The sequence below is a fragment of the Schistocerca nitens genome, chromosome 2 (genome assembly GCF_023898315.1).
Source record: "Schistocerca nitens isolate TAMUIC-IGC-003100 chromosome 2, iqSchNite1.1, whole genome shotgun sequence".
NCBI classification, from domain to species: Eukaryota; Metazoa; Arthropoda; class Insecta; order Orthoptera; family Acrididae; genus Schistocerca; species Schistocerca nitens.
This window is the reverse complement of record NC_064615.1, coordinates 211,197,230-211,220,313: the sequence shown is the minus strand read 5'-3', so window position 1 is coordinate 211,220,313 and position 23,084 is coordinate 211,197,230. Positions and strand designations below refer to the sequence as shown.

General features: G+C 41.1%; 1 protein-coding gene across 1 annotated transcript in view; it reads right to left on the bottom strand.

Annotated features, from left to right (window-relative positions):
- LOC126235926 (isocitrate dehydrogenase [NADP], mitochondrial-like) overlaps window positions 1-23,084 on the bottom strand; it is a 143,154-nt gene that overhangs the window by 56,150 nt on the left and 63,920 nt on the right. Inside the window, exon 2 of the mRNA XM_049944888.1 lies at window positions 177-292. Coding sequence (XP_049800845.1) covers window positions 177-292 — 116 coding nt within the window. The remainder of the gene's footprint in view (window positions 1-176; window positions 293-23,084) is intronic.

Genomic DNA, 23,084 nt, shown 5'->3' with positions numbered 1-23,084 from the left:
AGCAGGACCTATGGAATATTATTATATAATGTAATGTTTATTATATGAATAAATCACTACAGGCAATTTGATAATCGCTTTTTTCAACAGATTCTTCAGATGAAATGTTTAATTACATTGAGAACTGGTATCACATTCTTAAAGTACTATTATGGATTTGGATTATTTGTGCCCACCTTCAGATATGGAAGTATCAGCGTTTCTTTAATTTTTGCCCATATTATACGTGTCATTTCATCTCCATCTAGATCTACCACAGGCTTTTTCACTTCAATTCGTTTTCCAGAAGAATCTGTAACAAGCAATGTACACAATTTCTTATTAAGAGAACATGCTTTCCACAAAAGTATTTTACTGAAAACAGATCACTAACATCACTAAACATAATGACAATAATAACACAATAATAAAGAATGGGAAAGACAATTTCAAAGAATTTGAAATAACAGAGAAAAATTTTATGACAAATAAAATAACAAATTTTGAAGATTTCCAAGCCAGAAAAAAATAAGAATTCAGAAATGACATGGACAGAAGAAAGGAAAAGACAAAAATATTAAGGAGTAGGCACAACGAAAAAATAAAAAACAACAAAGAAAAAAGAGAAGCTGACGTTACGTGATCCTAGTTGGTCAATGTGAAGATGGAAAAATAATAGTAACAAAAACAAATAACAGCAGTAATAATAATAAACTGACAGTATATGTAACAAACAGCAATATGAAGGAGATTGACAACATTTAGTCTTTTGCTTATAAATGATGACAACAGATTAACCAAACAGATCTTCTAACTGCCTTTGGCGAAGAGTCTACAGTCAGCTGCATTCAAGAGATCAAGAAAAACTTACATTGAAACAATGTAACAAAAGAAGAAATAATGGGAAGAATTTTATAATAAAAGAAAAAATGAGAAATGGTTCAAAGTATATCATGGAGAGGAAAAAGAATCATTGGGAAAAGATGAAGCAATACTGGAGTAAAAAGGAAAGACAAAATTTCATTATATAAATAACTGAAATTTGCATGTTGTCCTCTGAATGCCGCAACCAAATAAAAACAATAATGCAACAAACATTTCCTTTTTGCTGAAAATCTGCGAAGTATTTCCTATGTAAGTAAATCGGTGGATCTAAATCATTGATCCAGTTGCCCAGTAGTCAGACTTACACTGAAAAGTAAGGTACATAAGTGGGGAATAAAATATTACTAAAATATTACCTTCTTATTTCCAAAAGTGACTTCACTAAAGAATATCAGACTTTCTATCACTGTGTATTTGTAAATGAATTATTTGTGGAGGAATTAAGCATCACATACAATTAGATATGCGAAAGCCAGTTTCATAATGTAAAAAGCAACAGAAGGCAAGTTCACATAACAGTATACTGTATCACCAACTTGAACAATTAGGACTTCATGACTCACTTGTATGGCCATGTGTTTTGAAATCTTCTGTTACTATATCCCCAGAACATGAAAACGGAATGAAAAAAAAGTAAATACATGTGTACTGGATGTGAGCTGATGGAATATTAGCTTCAAATAAAAAAAGATTTGATTTTTGATGCAACATGGCAAAATTGGCTGCATGGCTGAATATTAAAGAAAAAATAAAATGAAACAAATATGTTCCGTATCCATTTAAGTCATAATATGTAAGCAATGCACAGCACAGTGCCCGTGAAATGATACACAATGATTCTGAAAGAACCAATTCAGTAAAATAGATTTTTTGGGGTCAACCGAAAGCTGGGATACACCCATCAGCTTTGACTTGTGACTTAACAGTGTTGTGTGACATCATTCAGGCATAGCACGTTTTAAATGGCCATTTTGCAGTAAGCGGTGGCGTACACTACTTTAGGATGTTTATCTTTCTCAATTGTTTGGAAGTGATGTTAGTGTGGCATTGGACTTTGTGCTGTGTGTTACTCAGTGTTTTGGGAGTTCATTCTTGTTGCCTTGTCTGTGAGTTATGTTAATGTTGTTAGTTATTGGCAACTAATTTGTATTCGGTTTGGAAACTTAATTCCTCATGTTGTTAATGGTTTAGAAGTTAATTGTTTGCCTTTTCGCATGGTCCAAAGTATGGATCTTGCTGAAAAATCCACTAGTCGTGTGTGTGTGTGTGTGTGTGTGTGTGTGTGTGTGTGTGTGTAAGGGCTGGGGTGGGGGCTGGGAGGGGGGGGGGGCGTGGAGCAGTTTATGATTTCTGTGGTTTGTGTTGGTAGCTGAAGTTTATGCTTAGTATTTCGTAGTGGTTGTATCACAGTGTTGTTATTTTGGTCTCATTAGGTTTTGTTAATACTTAGTTCTGCCACATGTGGGTTATCGGTATCATGAACGTCGTTTGAGCTATGTATGCCAAGCAAAAATTGCAGCACAGTGTTACTAGTATTACTGTCTTCGTTTGAACGATTTTGGTCAAGCGAAAAGCAGGATACCAATGGCGTCCTTTTTGAATTTTTTGATTGGTGATGGTTTCGTGTACGGCAGTTTTGGCTGAATATTTGTTTTGAATGGTATCGGGGCTGTTACTGTCATATTTCGTTCGTCCCCGCCCCGTCCCGTTAGTTTCATTTTATTGTTGTAGTTAAATATTCAGCGTATTACTGATATTTTTTTGCATGTGTAACGAGTGATGATGTGGGCGCCATACTGAATACGCTCGAAGCGTTGACTAATGGTATCCTACCTTTTGGTCCACAAGTTCGCCAAGACAAAATTTATGACATTTTTATTAATTTAAGGAAATTATTAACGAGCTACAATGCTAACCTCCTAAACCAAATATGTGCCTACAAAGTACCAGGCTGTGTGTGATATTTGATTTAAAACATCATAGTACATCATTTTAAATTGATGACAGCCAGCTGAGTGATTAAAACTGTTATAACAACATAAATCAAGTTTGCGAAACGCAACGCAACATTAGACAGCCTCATTGGTCTAAATGTGTGGCGAATTCCTGTGTGAGGCTAGCTCACCTCAGTCGTTTGCAATTTCCGTTGTTAATATTTGCTATACCCTGTTACGATTTCATATAGGCCAATTGGTTTACGAACATGTCGCCAATCCCTAGAGCCTACGTAACACTGCAAATGCTACTATGGCACATTTCTGAGCGGTCTACGTCTGGAATATACTTTATGCATGTGGCATTAATGACTGGAAGTATCCAACCAGCAAACATTCCGAGGCTTTACTTGCCAAAATCAGCAACCACATGCAGAGCAATGCACTTGAGAAAAAAGCGATATATGTGGTGAAAACCCCTATCTTCCTACTGTGGTCTGATTATTTGCAAATTTTCAGTAAGTTTTAAAGCATTAATAACAAGAACATCTACTCCTACAACATTAGTTTGTGGGTTTTTGTTTTGTTGACTTTTTGGTGTAGTCATTGGCGTAATCCACTTGTTTATTGAGGATCGAATCCCCGGCCTGTTAAACAGCATCATCGGTTAATGGCGCTTTATCGGTTGTTTATTAATCCCGGACTTCGAATATACATTTCTATGTACTTTGTTTTCGCGGTATTATATTGTTATTGATGTCGGTACAACCTGCCTCGTACAGGCTACATATATACAGAAACAGAGAGAAACAGAGTGAGAGAGGCGGGTAGGGAGGGAGGGAGGAAGGAAGGAAGGAAGGGGAGGCATTAACTTTTTCTTTCGAATCATGGAAATGCTCGCTTAGAATTTCAAGAGCGGACGCTGGAAATAGCCATCCTACTGTTCCTCCTACACGCGCCTTGCACAATGATCCTGGAGGCGAAATTCTTTCGGCAACGGCTCACCACGTGGCCCACCCGTGTGCGCATGCGCGACCAACAAGTTGCGGACGGTCACGCCTCGGGCAGATAGCAAGCTGGGGCAAGGACCTTGCGCTTGTACCAGTCCAGCCAGGGCCGGTCGGCGACCCTCGCCAACCACGAAGGCGAGCGGCGCCAGTGTGTTGGCGAGGCTGTCATGCCCCACGCGAAGAGTTCCGAGGCCACGGCGTTCTCATGAAAGCTGAGAAGCCTCAGGCCATCTTCGTCAAAAGAAATTACTCTCATTTCCGTTGCAGTCTACGGTTCCCTCGTCGAAACAAGGCGCGTTTTAAGAAAGGCACAGGTCTTCCACACAAAATGTTATTTAATTCTATATTTCATTCAGCTCGAGGGAAATATACGTAACACTCAGGCTCCTTGTTAAGTCGGGCGGAGGATGAGAATGTACAATGCATTCTTAATATGACACTGCACTGTAGGTTCGCAACATTCCTAAAAAATGAAGAGCATTATTACAAACGTTGGGGAATGTTTCGATTCCGAATTTGACATTTTACGCTTCATGTTGTCTGGTAGTAACTGCTGTAGTTTTGCGCCAAGAGTGTTGTTGGTTCAAGACGTCTCAGAGGTGGTATCGCTGTGAGGGTTCGGTACCTGCAATTCGTAGTATTGTTATCATCTGAGGTAAAGCATTACGTTACTGTTCGTCAAGCCCAACACTGACAAAATCATGGTGAAACATAATCCCAACGTCGGTATCTAAAGCTGGAAGAATCCAAGGGGTTTTATCCTGTCAAAGGCCCACAATTTTGGGCACTGAACATGTCACGTACCTTCTTCAGCATGGATAATTACTTTACGGTAAGGATAATTCTAATAGACAAAACACTGGTTTGGGCTACCTCGAAAGTGTAGATTCCTCTTAGCTTAGGTGAACGAGTTCTCAAACGAAAGGAATGATGGAATCAAACTTCCCAGAGAACAGTGGTCACCAAACAGATCTTCTGGTCGATGAAAAGCAGTTTTATACACACTAAAATAAAAGAGACGAGTGAACCATGATAGGTTATCAAAGGATCATAAGAGCACTTGGATATAGAGGAGTGTTCGATAACAGTCGCCAGCTTTGACCAGCGACATACGAACCGTTCGACGAACGCCGTAAGCAATATGGCGACTGCTTCCTAAAGAAAATTCTGAACCGCTCATTAATTTATACCACTTTCTGATAACCGTAGTACAGGAGATATTCCTGTAAAGGTCCTTTTTGAAAATGCAAAAATTTCAACGCAGTTCCTGCGGAGATAGATAAAGATCTTAAAATACACACTGGCAATCGATCGGAAGCAGCTGCAGTCCATTTTCAGCCGGTTCACAGATAGCGGTGATCCTGTCATGACAGTATGCCGTAACAGTTCGTAGTGTATCTGTTGCCGGAATGAGGATATACCAGACAACGTGGTGATCCAATATTTCACCATTCTCCGATACTTCAAGCGAAAATATGCCCATCTCTACGAAACACTGATACCAACACATACAAGTCTAACTCGCCGCACAATAACGTAAATCGTAAAAGTCAGCGATGAAATAACAGAGTCAGAGACCATTCAACGCGTTGCTGCAACCCAGTGATCTCTGGAGATCACTGCTGCAACCCCAGACGCTACTCGATTTCTTCATAGTGTAAGTTATTCTTTCCCATAGTTCAAATTTGGTGCGCTACTCTGTTTCTTCATAGTGCAAGTTGTTCTTTCCCATAGTTCAAATTTGGTGATTTGAAATCAGCACGTGGCAGTATTCCAGTACAACTGATGTTCTTTCAGTCATACGAATACGCAAGTATGACGCTATGTCTTACAGTTTCTGAATAAATGATTTGAACAAATGGTGGTATTCAAATGAAAGTCTCGTTTGAACTTCAGTGCCTGATACAAATTCTCTCTTCAACTTTTGGTTAGCCACTAAAAAAAATTAATAAAGTGGGCATATAACAAAGACGAAGTATTCTCATAAAAATACGAGCCAAATAGCAACATGATGTTCCGTAGCTTATTTCTGGCAAATCTTTAAAAGTAATTTGCTTTAATTGTGGTGCTTACAGCTTTACGGTGCACATTTAGGCTCGGCCAGATCATTTCTGTAGTTGATACAACAAACGTATCACTGACAACCATCATATTGCCACAATAGTGTGTGTCGTATTGCCTTTTCGGAGATATTTAGAACTACGCTACTAAATGATGCTGGTGTCAGCTGTCAAAATTGATCAGTGTCTCTCGCCAACGCCACATTGGACATGCCTTAATCGCATTCACTACAGTTGATCTAACCGTTACCGAAGTCGTCCAACAGCCATTAGAAAAGCTTGTGCCACATAGTGAAGCACACTAGTCAAAAGTAAAAAATCAATATATTTAGACCGTCCGGCAAAGATGATATTACACAAGCAAATAAAGTTAATTATTGACCTACCCGTACCTGGCAATAACACACTGTCAAAAAACAATCAATGTGAAGGTGTCTTAATAATATCACATTTGTTGCTAAAACACGTCAAGTGCTTTGCTTAAGATACTGGGAAAGCTGGGGTCGCAGGTATATACCACTCAAGCACAGGCGTACACGGGGGGGGGGGGGGGGAGGGGGCAAGAGGGGTTCCCTGTAGTGTATTTTATTCATATACTGAAGGGACAGCCATCAGTTCTCTCAGACAAAATAAATTTTTGTAGCCCCTACAAAATTTGTTCTCATGTCTGCACTCAAGTAGGGAATATAAGACACGATAATTCAGCAACCAACATGCTCCACTCCCGAAGTACCCACCGGTGCCTGAATCGAAATTTAACTAGAAGATTATTTTCTCTGAAAAGATTATGATAAATTTCGAAAGAACGATTAACACACTATTACAGCTCTGCTTGGTATCTGTTCTATTCCTACGCTACCCAATTTCTTCGCAGCTCTGTGCAAGGTAAGTGAAGTGCATTGGCAGAAAAATATTTTAGAACCAGTTGGGCACAAAAACCAGTTTATTCCTTCTTAAAAGGAAATTTGCAGCGTGACAAACTCTGCTGTGGTACAATTCCACACGGAAAAATCGATTCTTGACAAAAATATTTATATGTTCACTATCGGTAAAATAAATATCATCACATATTTCACCGTTGAAGGAATAGTAATACAATGTATAGATTTTTTTCGGCATTCAAATGTCGACAGTTGTTTTCGATACATCCAGAGTCTGCGGCGCAACAGCTCTCTTTCGTAATAAGTGAAATAAAACTGTTCCCCTCTTCGCCGTCATGTTGCTGACGTGAAGGGTCTAACGATGTACGGGGAAATTACGCAAACTGTCGAGCTGTCGTAAGTCCAGTGAATATACTGCGAATGGAAGTTACAGTATAAAACCAATGAGAAGATTTACATCGACATTCAATTATGTTCAAGATCATCTTCGTCGTACAAGTCCGTTCTAAATCTCAACTTACTATTTCGAGGTTTAAGCAGAATTAGTCCGTGACACGTTAACGCAAGGCATTGTTTTTGTCTTAGGGTGTGGGCAAATTAAAAATAAAGCTCCGCAACTTTCAGAGTGATATCTCTAATTCTTTTAATTTCAGGTCCCTTCCATTACAATTACCACTCAGCGAAGCTACCCACTCTGTCATTTAACAATTGCGGAAGGAGTGTCATTCTGCAACGGTTGCATTAGTTGACCGAGGCATGTTATGAGTTTCATTGTTGGCTTCTGTGTGTAATGTGAAATATGGTACGGAAATAGAACATACGTTATATGCTACAAAAATTTTGTTGTTTTCTTTTCTGTTAACACTACTTGTATGGCAGCATATTGCCAGATATGATAACTACTTTTTAAAATCATGATAATAAAATCTGCAATCTACCTGTACGTGAGGTGTAAATCAAGAGAGCGTAACACGGTTTACAGTCGGGTGAGGCGGCCACGGGTCTATGGAGAGGGGGGGGGGGGGCGGATTCTAACTGAGAGGGATTAGTTTGTGGGAGATTCGTGCGTTATTATTCTGCTGTCAGGCACGTAACGTTCAGATATATTCGAATACTTTAACGCTTGTCTTTGTATTAGTTTTTGACATTAGCTTGGTAACATAAGAAAAACTGAAGCTGCAACGCTACTGGAAACATTTAGAACACATGTATTTACATTTGCAAGGAGACTGTCGCAGAGCAGTGATAATTGTTGTGATATTTCACGCCAAATAGCTACGTGTAGGGTGACAGTAATTGAACAACATGACATAAAATCGTCATAACTTCTGAACGGTTTGCGTTAGGATGTTCGAACTGCACGGTTGGCCACGGGGCACGATGGGAATTAGTATGCGCTGTATGGTTTGGTTAAGCGACGAAGCCCACTTTAATTTGGATGGGTTTGTCAATGAGCAAAACTGGCGCTTCTGGGGACTGAGAGTCCACACAGAAGTCTCTTCACCGTCAACGGGTGATTGTGTGGTGTGCAATGTCCAGTCACGGAATAAACGGTGCGATATTTTTTGATGGCACGGTGACTACCGAACAAGACGTGAAGGTTTTGGAAGGCGATTTCATCCCTATTATCCAAAGTGAGCCTCATTTCGATAAGATGTGGTTTATCTAAGACGGGGCTCGACCACATCGAAGCCGACCACATCGAAGCAGGAGAGTGCTTAATGTCCTGGAGGAGCACTTTGGGGACCACGTTCTGGCATGGGCCTTGATTGGCCGCCAAATTCTCCGGATCTGAATACATGCGCCTCTTTTTTGTGGGGCTATATTAAAGACAAGGTGTACAGTAGTAATCTCAAAAACCATTACTGAGTTCAAAACAGCTATTCAGGAGGTCATCGACAGCATCCATGTTCCGACACTCTGGCGGGTCACGCATAATTTGACTATTCGTCTGCGCCACATCATGGCCAATAATGGCAGGCATACCGAAATTCTCTTAACCTAAACCCAAATATCTGTAGTGACGTTTACATGTTGAATAAAGTGTGTGCACGCCGCAGTTCGTAACTAAATTACTTTTTTTTTAATATAGTTCAAATAATTGTCACCCTGCACATTTGCAACCAAACAACACCCGTGTTCTGATTTTTCGAACTGTGTGTGTGACAGGGTAGGATGAGAATTCAGTTCGACTTTCCTTTGTCTTCTATCTGTAGCGTGAATTGTGTGTGTGTGTGTGTGTGTGTGTGTGTGTGTGTGTGTGTGAGAGAGAGAGAGAGGGGGGGGGGGGGGGAGGGGGGGGGGGAGGGAGAAGGGGGCAGCTACCTTCCTTTCGGTCCACTATTGCACAACATTATAGTTTAGTATGTACAATAGCGCCCCCCCCCTCTCTCTCTCTCTCTCTCTCTCTCTCTCTCTCTCTCTCTCTCTCTGCACACGCAGTCGTGTGTGTGTGTGTGTGTGTGTGTGTGTGTGTGTGTGTGTGTGTGTGTTGGAGGAGTATGCATGCTCTATTTGACCTAAATTATGAGCTTCAGAGATAGGATTTGGCATGAAGTGCGCTAATAAAGATAAGGCAGAGTTCACGAGAGAGGCCTGCTGCATCCACTTCAGACCGGCACGTGTTCATGTTATCGGACGATAACTGACCGCAGCCAGATGCTCCGAAAAGGGCGTGTCCGGAATATCCAGAGACCGGTTTCGCAACGTAGAAAGCTCTGCTTTCAAACGGGGTTGCTTCAAACCCTGCTGCAGCTTTCCTGCTTTCTCTTGCGCAAAAAGTGATACCTGTATGAAAGCTAACTTGAGACCAATAATCTTTCCTCTCGGCGGGAAAGTTCAATTAGACGTTTACATTTATCAGACTACTAAAGTTACACACATAACCAAATATCTTTTATTTTTTAATTTATTGGCTTTCGTTACGTGTCTATACAATCAAATCAACAGTGGAAAGACGATACGACAGTGTGCTTTGACAATTCAGAATATTCTTTAGGGTCAATCCGTACCCTGGTACGAAACTACAGAGGCTTAGACTTGTCATATGTCATCATGCAGGCGATTTTTGAGTCAGTTATAACGGTACGAAGATAAGGACAGTGCAACACATCATGCGAAGTAAATCTCCAACCGTATCGGAGATCGAACCAGAGCCCCTTCGGTTAGCAATCTGCCGCGCTCACTCCGCAGCTACCGACATGGACTAAGCACATGTTTCAGCATGCATACTTTTGTCTGGAACATATTTTTCAAGACAGAAATTGAGAACTAATTCCGTTTCCGACCAATGTTTGGTTGCGCGGCAAATATCAGAAATGGAAATTTTGGTCCATGCGCATCCAGTTAGGAAATACCTCGGATCCACTGACATTAATATGATGGAGTACCGAGCTCTGCAACGGGACGTACCTCAAACAGCACGACCGGGTAGAGTAGAGGGAAAATGCAAACGTTAGAACACGCAAACATATTTAAGTATATGTGAACGTCACCGACTTCGTTGCCTCAGCGAAAAATTAACAGTAGATCCATTCATCAAGTGCTAACAAACGTTTTCATCACGTTTTATTTGGTGGTAAGGTAACTGAATAGATCCCATACCATTTTGACAGGAAATAAAAAAAGAACTACACAAACTCCGCAAATTGCGGAACAGAGCACGGCGGAATCTACTTCATACCAACATTAGAGATCTCTGTCCTATTCCATTCGCTCATTGAGAAATGGAAAAATGAAAATGTTTCTCGGAACTGTCCCTAAAAGTTCCGGAATTAATGTTATGACCCTTCGGCCACGTAGTTGATGGAGCTAGAAGAATCGTAGCACAGTCTTCCTAATTAAATGTTATCTACATTCACGCAACAGACTTAGGCAAGTACAATGTCAACTCTTTTCTAAAGACAAACAGTGGACTTGTGTTCAGTAGGATGGCAGTTCAAATCCTCGTCTGGCCATCCAGATTGTTTTTCCATAATTTCCTAAAATGTGAAGCCAAATGTCAGGATGGTTCCTATAAAAGGGCATGACCAATATCCTTTCCTAACACGAACTTGGGTACCATCAGTAAGAGTCTCACAGTCACACTTTCTTCTTTCCAAAGACACCCATTTAAGTCCCTTGAAAATCTCTCTTACAGTTTCCTACCGAGCCATTATAATCCTTGTTTCTGAGTTATTTCGGCACTTGCTGTCTTGTCTGCTTAACAAAAACTCTTAGAATTGCTCCAAATTGTGACCTGTGCACGATCTCCGTATTTTCCCAGAGTTCTCACAAATATTTAACTCCTCTATTTCCCTTCCTTAATATATACCTTAATGCGTTCACTCAATTTAGTACCTTTTCTTTGTCTCACCACTGCGTATTTAAACTGTGCGACAGGCTTCGGAATTATTTTTCTGATCGGAAACTACCGGGGAGTTTTACTCTCGCACACAAGCGTTATGTGATATTAATCGGTATTTAAGAAGAGCTCTCCTCAGTACAAGCCGACATGCTATTTTAGTCGTTCTGTGTTTCCTTACAATTATCCAACGACAATACCTCCTCGTACACAAGAGTGTCATTAGCGAATAACCATCTATAACTGCATCGAGCCACTTACCCTGATACAGATTTTCCGTATATCGATGATAATTATAGTGTCATTACCTCCGATTTTCACTACAGCCAATATATTCGTCATGAGGGAACAGCAATTGCATTGATATGTAAGACAATTTTCATTTACTCTTCAGTCCCATTTGCACATTTTCCGTCAAATACATAGTATGTTTCGATCTCTATAGGTCATCTTCAGATCTACATATTTGTGTCAGCAACCGGTCGTGTCTGTCAGAACATCACAACAAAGTACTCTCATGTGAGGTTCTGACACAGATACTGTGTGCTGCTGGCGCAACTACAGATATGACGATGATCCAGAGAGATCGGAACATGTCATGTATTTAAAAATATGCAACTGAGACTGAAGAATTAATGACAACTGTTCTAAAAAACCTACCATACTGCTGAACATTCGTCCAGTTAAGAATGCACTCTCCTTCAAGTAGAGAGTCTACTATAAAGGGTGTTCCAGAGGGAATGGTCAGTTTCAGCAATGTGACAGGAACGCTGATTTGAAGCAAAACACTTCTTATGGACATATGCCCTGTTCAGAATGGTTTCCGAAAAAGAGCACATTTAGTGTACATTGTTATTTAATGTTGGAAAGGTTAGGAATTTTAGTCACTGAGAAGAAATCACGAAGAGAGTCCCCCAGGGTTCAATTTTTGGCCCACCCCTATTCGCATTTGAGAAAGACACCCTGAGCAAAGAGGTTTAAAGCAAAGACGTAGGTAGGTAGGTAGGTAGATAGGTAGGTCAATGAGGTTGACTGGGTGAGACACATACGTGCACGCCACTTGCCCAAAAACAAATGTACATCAAACGTGTTACCTCTCGGAAACAATTCGGAATAAGGCTTCAAATGAGCGTTCCTGCCATATTGCTGAGTATTGGCCACTCCTCTTAGAACACTCTGTACACAGGCTCTCTAGTATCAACTAACCTCTTCATGGTTTACAACTTAAGTATTCTTGATCTTTGAAAAATATCCCCAGACTTTACAAAACCTTCTGGCAACACTAGTGGCAAAGTATATCCTTGCTTTTTAACTCTGCTGACAAAATCACGCATTAGAGGAATAAGTACATCGACGCTGAACGTTGTTACTCGCCCCATGACATAGTAAACACTCAACAGCTGATTAATAGTTCGTCTTGTGAACGGAATCCAACGATCTGATGAAGAAAATTCCGCCGACGGCGTTCATCAATCAAGATATTCCAAAGTTAAGGCCACCCGAAATAGGTTTCAGCCGCTATAAAGAGGACGATTTCCATATGCATGTCAACCTGTGGCTCAGCGCTAAAGTGCTGTACTGTTAATGTAAGTGGTGGTCGCTAAAAAAAATCAACTTACCACCGTGACTCAACTATTTCCGGGGAACTAAATCAGTCGCCTGTTGGAATGCGACTGCAGACGAAAGTTACCGAATACTAGACGAGAAATCGCCTCCGCCCGAAAGGCGGCCTTGAATTGCACAGAAAACACCAGCCAGGGACGCACAGCCGAACAGCTTGACACTCTTTCGACATCTAGGTTCTTCCCGGGTCATCTAACCCCATACTAGACAGAGCTGAGAGCTCTTCATAAGAAGCTCTGCCATTTTCTTTGGAAACTTCGTGATCGGCGCGCCAGGCAGGCTGGGAATCGAATCCGTCCCCTGGTTTTCGTGGGAATTACCGTTCCCTAATGAGCTATAAGGGCACATCTCGTGATAGGAGCGTAGTGCGCGAAAAGCAAGGTTTCGAGTCCCAGTAGAGCAAAAAGTTTTAATGTGTCAGGAAGCTTTGGAACAGCGTGCATATTATCGTGGAGTGGAAGATTCGTTATCGACTGACTAAACTGTATGCATGTTTTAAGTATGCTTCTGACAGCTACAGTGACGCTAATGAGATTTTAAAAGTGTACATATACTGGAACGTATGTCGATAAGAGGCTCTTTGTGCAAATTGTTAGTTATAAAACATCGAAAATGTGCAACAGAGCAAAAACCAAATGACATGCGGAAGGATGTTTTTCTTACATCACCGTCCTCAATTACTAAGTTCACGTAGCCGATTACTCGATAATGCTTCTGGTTGGTTAGAACTCTCCAATATCTATTTTGTAAATGCGGTTCTTGTTAGCGGATTCCCCTACTATAACTTATATTCTCCCACACATTTTTTGAAACTTGATTTAGTTGGTGGGTTCCCTTGTTTTCAAACATATTGGCTAATCTGGACGGAGTGACTTTTTGTGCGGCGAAGAACATGAAAAAATATTAGACCGAGGAAGAAGTAAAATGGTTCTCGGGCGAGACGTCGGATGTCAATGTGAAGAAGTTGTCCACTTCTTGCATTTAATTGAAGAGAAACAGTCACCGTGATGCCCAAATCGGAAGCAGAACAATTCGTTACCCCTCGGCCATCCCTATCAAACAAATGACCGGAATACCAAAATTGATTCAGTCCTTAACAAGGAAACTCGTCAGCGTATATCGGTTTCCGCCATTTGGTGTTCATCTTCCGGTAGTTGTGCTGCAGTTAAACACAGCAAATAATGTTTTATACGAATTGCGAAACCATCTCTAGGTCACTTCAAATAGGCGTAGTTATTTCAGAATTTGTTACGCAGGCAGCTAGGAACTGCTCTGTCTTCTCACTCTTCTGTCAACAGTCGCAGATGTTAGACGCTGTCGGCGCTACGACGTATACAAACAACCGCAAGGCGCTATGCGTTTGATGTGCGCGGACACGTGGAACTACTTTTCTCAGCATGTGTATATGAAACCAGTGTATATTTGCTGCAATATCCTCTTTATTCAGAAACAATTCAACACAACTGGCGTAATAGCTGGAAGTATCTTTGTCAGGTACCCCTTACCTGATGTGAACGTAACAGGGCTTGTAACCTCCCCCTCACTTATCGACCTTAATGACAGTGAAAAATTAAACCGCGTGTACCTAATGGAAATTTGGGAAAAGCAATCGTCACCGAAGTTAATCTGTCGGTAAAGAGGGAGGAAAGGGTTACATCTAAATGAAAGGAAAAATGCAAATGAAACTGGTGGAAATTAATTTTGAAAAGGGGTAAAGTTAATAAAGAAAGTAAATGTGCGGCCGTTACGTTAACATTTAACTAGCGGTAATTAGATATTTGAGATTTGGGGGAAATTACGGTCGCCAGTCCTAAGGACAATTACTATAGTAACTGAAAAAGAAAGGTTATTACACATATAATTAGCACTAGAAGCGTGGCAACTGAAGGTTGACACGTGTAGTGTGAAAACTGAAAGTTTGTCAGAAGTAATAAATTTCGCTACACTCTGACTTAATTTAGCAAAAGAATTAAAAAAACCGGAAAATCGAAAGTTAATTTAGTGACTGAAGTTAATAGTGAGCTTTCTTTCTGAAGCACATCGAAATTCAGTAAGATACGGTTAGTCTTGGACTACCTCAACAATCATTTCAAAAGCTGCTTGAATCTACGCAATTTAGAAATAAGAGATTTAACTTCGAACTTGAATTAAATGACTCTGAACAATTAACAATAGTAAAATTTAGTACGTACCAAGCTGAACTGCAGTCACAGGTAAGCTAAAATACGGTAACAAAACTCGCACTCTTAATTTGTGCTTGTGTAATCTAAATATTGTAGCCAGCTATGAATACCTTAACTGAACTTTGAAATTAAAGCAGTGAAATCGAATTATGCTGGCGTTTGAATTTCAACGACACTCTGGTTCATTCCGGAAAAGGAAGGGACCCTGCTTGGTAATGCAATTGGGACAATGAGCAACAAAGGTTCATGCTACGTTGCTGTAATTTTGTGATTTGAACAGTTTGAAAAGCTGAGGTCTGCCATACAGTTCTAAAACTTTACGTGCTTCCAGTCTTCCTTGTTGGTCGATTGAAGGTTTGAAGCCGTCGATCGAGGAGGTGGCGACAGTCACTCATTGTCGGCCGTCGCTGTTGCAGAAGCTGGATGTTGACGCGCCTTCTTCTTGACACGGTCACCAGGCGAAACGGGCTCTTGATGTGCGCCAGCTAATGCTTCCCGTCCGCGACACCGTGTCATAAACTATCATAGCAAGTCGAGCGCAATTACATGCTGCCCAACCCCGAAAGCGCAGCAACTCGCGGGAGCGTCACACAACACACCTCCTCCACTGCACCACCCCAGCCAGACTCCCCCTCTGCCCGCGTTCCACGCGACAGAGTTAACACTACCAAAGATCCTAAACACTTTGGTTCTCCACACGACCTTTCGATGTATTCGTTCGATAGCATAGTTTTCCCTAGGCCAGACCCAGCGTATAAATACAAGTAATATTCACAAAACAAACCAATATATATATATATATATATATATATATATATATATATATATATATATATATATATATATATATATATACAAACAGTAAAACAATTACAATATATAAAGACACAGAAATATCACATCTTAAGGTAACAAAATAAGGAAAAAAATTTATAGTGCAGCAGATGGAAATAGGAGGATATGCATTTCCGGCGTTACAGGCTACAGTAGGTATGGAGTAAGGAGCAAGGGATAGTTCCCACGCTGGCTGGCTAGCAGAGGCGGTTGGCCATGTGGAGCTTTCAGAGATAGTGGGATGAGATGCCGAAGCAGGAATCGCTCGTGACGTCAGCAAAGAGATACGGAACTACATTCATTCTCGCACGTAACAAGTAGTTGTTTGTTATTACTAAATATTTGTTAACATAAGTTCCTTTTGTCACTCAGACATTAGGAGGAGTCTACGGGTCAACTATCTTTCAGTAATTTTACAATGCCAGGAAACGTTGACATTAGTAATAAATGAATACTTTGGCATAACCGAAGATGTACGACCTTATATAAACTATACCGATTGCACGCACAAGCTACAAGCGATGCGCCATAGTCGGCAGTCGTCGATAGGATGCCTGTCGATCCAGTCCTGCGGTAAACCATGCTGTCGTACCGTTAATAGTTATCTTATGATCAGTGTAAAAAAGTTCATTTAACGGCGTTTCTTAAACAAACGCACCATAATGGTATCACGCGCAAAAATTATTTGCACAAAAATCTTCTTCCCGTTTCATTACGTAAAACACAGACAGTAGTACTGCACTTTCAGGACCCGGTGGCCCAGCTATGGCTCTGCAAGGGGACATAAAACTGCGAGAGCATCTCCACATAACAGATTGGAAGAATTCCTACGCGGCGACTAAGTCAGTTCAAGGAAGGGCTGGCTTAATTATCGCAATACTCGGGTGGGAAAGCGAGCCAATTATACTGTATACCCCTTATTCCACTATCTACGGACTCACTGGCTGAACTGAAACAATTCTGGAGGTTTAGTACGAGTGATGGAGGGGGGGGGGGTATTCTTGCATGTTTCGTTGGAGCAGACAAGAAAATATTGTCTGCCGGACCAATGCTGCGTTTAGGTCAATATACATGAAGGAAAAAGACGAGAACAATGTGATAAGAATCAATTAGACATCAGAAGAATATACCCTACTGTCTCTCAATCAAAATTAAACAAAAAAAAAAAAAACGGAAGTAAGGAGCACACAAGAAGAGTATGCAACTAAGCAAAGGAGCCTATTCCAGACAAATAAATTTTCGTTGCTTTGGCATTGCAGAAAAAGTTCTGAGCATACTCGTAAATTTGTCTTGAGGGGGAATTTGGCGCCCAGAATAACCAAATTTACATTCTTTATTATCCGTATTCTAACTGCATCGATAGCATTTTAACATCTAGCGGGAGATGTTTTTGTTGTTATTGTTGTTGTTGTATTCAGTCTGAATACTGGTTTGATGCAGCTCTCCATGCTGCTCTATGCTGTGCAAGCCTCATCATCTCCGAATAGCTACTGCAGCTTACAGCCTTCTGAATCTGCTTACTGTATTCGTCTCTTTGTGTCCCTGTACGATTTTTCCTCCCAAACTTACCTCCAACACTAAATTGGTGATCCCTTGTTGTCCGAGAATGTGTCCTACCAACCGAACCCTTCTTCTAGCCAAGTTGCGATACAAATTTCTTTTCTCCCCAATTCTCCTCACTACCTCTTCATTAGTTAAGCGGTAAACCCACCCAATCTTCAGCATTCTTCTGTAGCACCACATTTCTAAGGCTCCTATTCTCTTCTTGTCTAAACTGTTCATCGTTCATGTTTCACTCCCATACATGGCTACACTCCACATAAATACAGTGCTTTCAAGAAAGATTTCCTGACACTTAAATCTATATTCGATGTTAACAAATTTCCGAAACTGTTTTCTTGCCACTGCCAGCCTACGCTTTATATCCTCTCTACTTCGGCCAACATCATTTATTTTGCTGCCCAAACAGCAAAATTTTTCCACTAGTTTGACTGGATTCCTAATGGAATTCCCTCAGTACCACCTGACTTAATTCGACCATATTCCATTATCCTTGTTTTGCTTTTATTGATGTTCATCTTATATCCTCTTTTCAAGATGCTGTCCATTCCGTTCAACTGCTCTTTCAAGTCCTTTGCCGTCTTTGACAGAATTACAATGTCATCGGTAAGCTTGACAGTTTTTATTTCTCCTCCCCGAATTTTAATTCCAACTCCAAATTTTTCATTGTTTTTCCTTACTGCTAGCTCAGTGAGTAACACCAGGGGTTGGCTACATCCCTGTATCACTCCCTTGTCAACCTTTCATACCCCTCAACTTTAGTAACTGCTATTTGGTTTCTGTGCAAGTTGTTAACAGCCTTTTGCTCCCTGCATTTTACCCCTGCTACCGGAACCACAAAAATGGGGGAACATCGTTAAATAAAATGAAACAGTGACCAATGCGGAGGCGACATAGGACGGTGGATTCTTTCGGGGAGGAACGAAAAGAGGAGCGTCATTCAGCAGTAGCCCCTAAGTGCGGAGTTTATTAGTTCGCCAGATGTCACTCCATCTCCGTGTAAGGAAAGATCCATATCTGGAATCGTGAAAGTGAATTTTGTTCAGGTAATGGTTTCTCCAATCAAACGGTGGGCAAGTTCAGACCGTGAAGCACCCACATGACTTGGGATCCACAGAAAGATGGGCAGACAAAAATATAAGCTTCTGAAATGTGGTGGTACAGAATTAGATGATTAGTTCGAATAGGAAATACTGAATTGGGGAAAAAATAAATTTGTGGAGCAAATTTCAGTAAAAGGATTGGTTGATATGACACGTCCTGAGGCATCAATGAATCGTCAATTTCGTTATAGAAGGGCGTATTCAAATCGAAGTAGGCTGCAGCTGTTAAGCAGAGATGGAGTGACTTGCACAGGATAGACCACAACTACATCAAAGCAAATTGCGTCAAATCGGACTGAAGACAAACAGCTTGCGAGATCATTTGACGGAGGTCTCAGTTTTCACAAACAGTATGTAGGTGCGATTTCAGACACAACCGAAGTCGTTAGTTGCTACTAAAAGTAGCATTTAACATTCAACACAGTGTGCCATCTGTTGGCTGAAGTTTGTACTTCTTTCTAAGACTCTTGTCACGCTATCTAGTCTGGCCGCGATTTCAGTGACAAGTCGTAACTAGAAGAAGTATTTAACATTCCGTCGTGTGTTATCTGTTGACTAATGTTCGTACAGTACTTCGTTCTAACAAGCTCGTGTCTCACGTTACGCATATATAACCCAACTATGATCGAAGAAACGAGCCAAGAAGATATAGTCCGATTCACTAACGATGACGGTTCGCACACGTCGAGGCCTGGGTTGCCAGGTGTTCAGTTTTTTTACCGAACTGGTAGGTTTTCAGCCCCGTGTTCGGTGTTCAGTACCGATGTATGAGTGGTTCGGTATTTTAGAATTCCATTCATATCGCTTATTTCTTTACTGGTTTGCAAAATCAAGTCGATAAACATCCTTAAAGCTAAATGCTTTTGCCATGACTTGCATAATGCAGCAAGACACTAAATGAAATTATTATCTTTCGAAGCATATCATTTATTAAATTTATTTCAGAGACGTATTAAATTCTTAGAATCCGAATACGTGAATCCTGTAGGACTATATAATATTATGGTCCCATTAAAAGAGGATATTTAATCACGTACTAACGATTGTGTCTTCGGTGAAAAAGCTAACAACGAAATGGTTGCGGAAATAAGCTCAAATATGAAGCTCTTGTAACCTATCAAAGTTATCTTAAAATGGTTTGACTACGAAAATTCTACTTTTTAGATTTTCACATTCGGGATATAAGGTAAGTAAAGTGAGTCCTACGAGAGAAAAATAGCATCAAGAGTGCTGGGTACCGAAGAAGTCATTGATAACTTTCGAACAATTACGAAGTCCAGCTTTTATGCTCACAGACTAGTTTTCGCGGAAAACGTTTTTACACAGAGATGAAACGACCAACATGAGAAAATATCAAAAGGATAATGGCGGTTTCATGCAGCCATGCCTATGTGGAAAGTCTTCAGTCACATGAATTATTTATATTCTAAAGCGAGAAAGAAACTGATTGTTTATGCCCAACAGCAAATTATGCATTCGCTGTAATTTGAAGTTTGCAACATACGACTTTTACCAAAAAGTTCAGGTAATACAAATTTGTTGAAAGCCATACCTAGCAATATATATATATATATATATATATATATATATATATATATATATATATATATATACAAAGATGATGTGACTTACCAAACGAAAGCGCTGGCAGGTCGATAGACACACAAACATACACACAAAATTCAAGCTTTCGCAACAAACTGTTGCCTCATCAGGAAAGAGGGAAGGAGAGGGAAAGACGAAAGGATGTGGATCTCCGCTAATTTCAAGTTGCCGCCACTCATACTTCACCTGTCATTCAACAACATCTTTGCCTCTGCACTTCCGCCTCGACTGACATCTCTGCCCAAACTCTTTGTCTTTAAATATGTCTGCTTGTGTCTGTATATGTGTGGAGATATATATATATATATATATATATATGTGTGTGTGTGTGTGTGTGTGTGTGTGTGTGTGTGTGTGTGTGTGTGTGTGTGTGTGCGCGCGCGAGTGTATACCCGTCCTTTTTTCCCCCTAAGGTAAGTCTTTCCGCTCCCGGGATTGGAATGACTCCTTACCCCTCCCTTAAAACCCACATCCTTTCGTCTTTCCCTCTCCTTCCCTCTTTCCTGATGAGGCAACAGTTTGTTGCGAAAGCTTGAATTTTGTGTGTATGTTTGTGTGTATATCGACGTGCCAGTGCTTTCGTTTGGTAAGTCACATCATCTTTGTTTTTAGATATATTTTTCCCACGTGGAATGTTTCCCTCTATTATATACGATTTTTATAATTTTTATGTTTACTGTTTTATTGTGTTCAACCTCAGTGCTCGGAGGCAAATCCTTTCGCCAGGCAATATGGGTAATTTTGTCAGTGTAATTAAGCAACCGCAGTCGAGGCACAGACGTGGATTGCATTGTTGCCTGTTCCAAGCGACAGTTGTGGTACGACATTGTTGCCTGTTCCAAGTGACAGTTCGGGTACGATCATAAACGTACTTTGCGCGTGAAGGACGCCTGTATCCCGCTCGCTTATGTAGAATTTGTCACTATTAGAATAGAATTGGGGAGAAGAGGAGTTTGTGGCACAACTAGACAAGAAGGGACCGGTTGGTAGGACATGTTCTGAAGCATAAAGGGATTACAAATTTAGCATTGGAGGGCAGCGTGGAGGGTAAAAATCGTAGAGGGAGACCAAGAGATGAATACACTAAGCAGATTCAGAAGGATGTAGGTTGCAGTAGGTACTGGGAGATGGAGCTTGCACAGGATAGGGTAGCATGAATAGCTGCATCAAACCAGTCTCAGGACTAAAGACCACAACAACAACAACTCGCTACAAACTGAATAAGAATTCACCAACCAACTCCCTACGATCACGTTTAATGCTCGCATTGACTACGACATCCAACTATCATTACAGAATGCTTGTTGGCTGTCTAAGAATGCGTGATAGTCACGCAGAGCAAGCCAATTATAATTTGCTCTGAGAAAAATTTTACATGCTGTGCTTTACCTGACAGTAGCACCGATATATACATTGGTGCATTATGCTTTCGAAAATTTTGCAAATTAATAAATAAATTAATGATTTGAATGGAATTATAAAAATACAAAACCACTTGTACTTCGGTACCGAACACGGGGCTGAAATATCGAAAAGTTAGGTAAAAACCAGAACACGTGAAAAATCAGTTTCCCTGATATATAGTATTTGCCAGTGCCTATAGTGACTACTTATGACTAATCACAGTGTAACATTTACGGTTGCAAATCGCGGATATCACAGAAATCACATTTTAATGACAGAGTGCGGAGGGATACAAGATGTGATTTCTGTGTTACTATTTCTAAACTGTGACAAATCGCAACTAAAAGTCTCAGTTAAAAGTAGCAATCACAATCTATGATATCGAGAAGTCACAGCTTAGCCCATCCATACTCTCAGCATTCTACGAGGGCAGTTCAATAAGTAATGCAACACATTTTTTTTCTCGGCCAATTTTGGTTGAAAAAACCGGAAATTTCTTGTGGAATATTTTCAAACATTCCCGCTTCGTCTCGTATAGTTTCATTGACTTCCGACAGGTGGCAGCGCTGTACGGAGCTGTTAAAATGGCGTCTGTAACGGATGTGCGTTGCAAACAACGGGCAGTGATCGAGTTTCTTTTGGCGGAAAACCAGGGCATCTCAGATATTCATAGGCGCTTGCAGAATGTCTACGGTGATCTGGCAGTGGACAAAAGCACGGTGAGTCGTTGGGCAAAGCGTGTGTCATCATCGCCGCAAGGTCAAGCAAGACTGTCTGATCTCCCGCGTGCGGGCCGGCCGTGCACAGCTGTGACTCCTGCAAATGCGGAGCGTGCGAACACACTCGTTCGAGATGATCGACGGATCACCATCAAACAACTCAGTGCTCAACTTGACATCTCTGTTGGTAGTGCTGTCACAATTGTTCACCAGTTGGTATATTCAAAGGTTTGTTCCCGCTGGGTCCCTCGTTGTCTAACCGAACACCATAAAGAGCAAAGGAGAACCATCTGTGCGGAATTGCTTGCTCGTCATGTGGCTGAGGGTGACAATTTCTTGTCAAAGATTGTTACAGGCGATGAAACATGGGTTCATCACTTCGAACCTGAAACAAAACGGCAATCAATGGAGTGGCGCCACACCCACTCCCCTACCAAGAAAAAGTTTAAAGCCATACCCTCAGCCGGTAAAGTCATGGTTACAGTCTTCTGGGACGCTGAAGGGGTTATTCTGTTCGATGTCCTTCCCCATGGTCAAACGATCAACTCTGAAGTGTATTGTGCTACTCTTCAGAAATTGAAGAAACGACTTCAGCGTGTTCGTAGGCACAAAAATCTGAACGAACTTCTCCTTCTTCATGACAACGCAAGACCTCACACAAGTCTTCGCACCCGAGAGGAGCTCACAAAACTTCAGTGGACTGTTCTTCCTCATGCACCCTACAGCCCCGATCTCGCACCGTCGGATTTCCATATGTTTGGCCCAATGAAGGACGCAATCCGTGGGACGCACTACGCGGATGATGAAGAAGTTATTGATGCAGTACGACGTTGGCTCCGACATCGACCAGTGGAATGGTACCGTGCAGGCATACAGGCCCTCATTTCAAGGTGGCGTAAGGCCGTAGCATTGAATGGAGATTACGTTGAAAAATAGTGTTGTGTAGCTAAAAGATTGGGGAA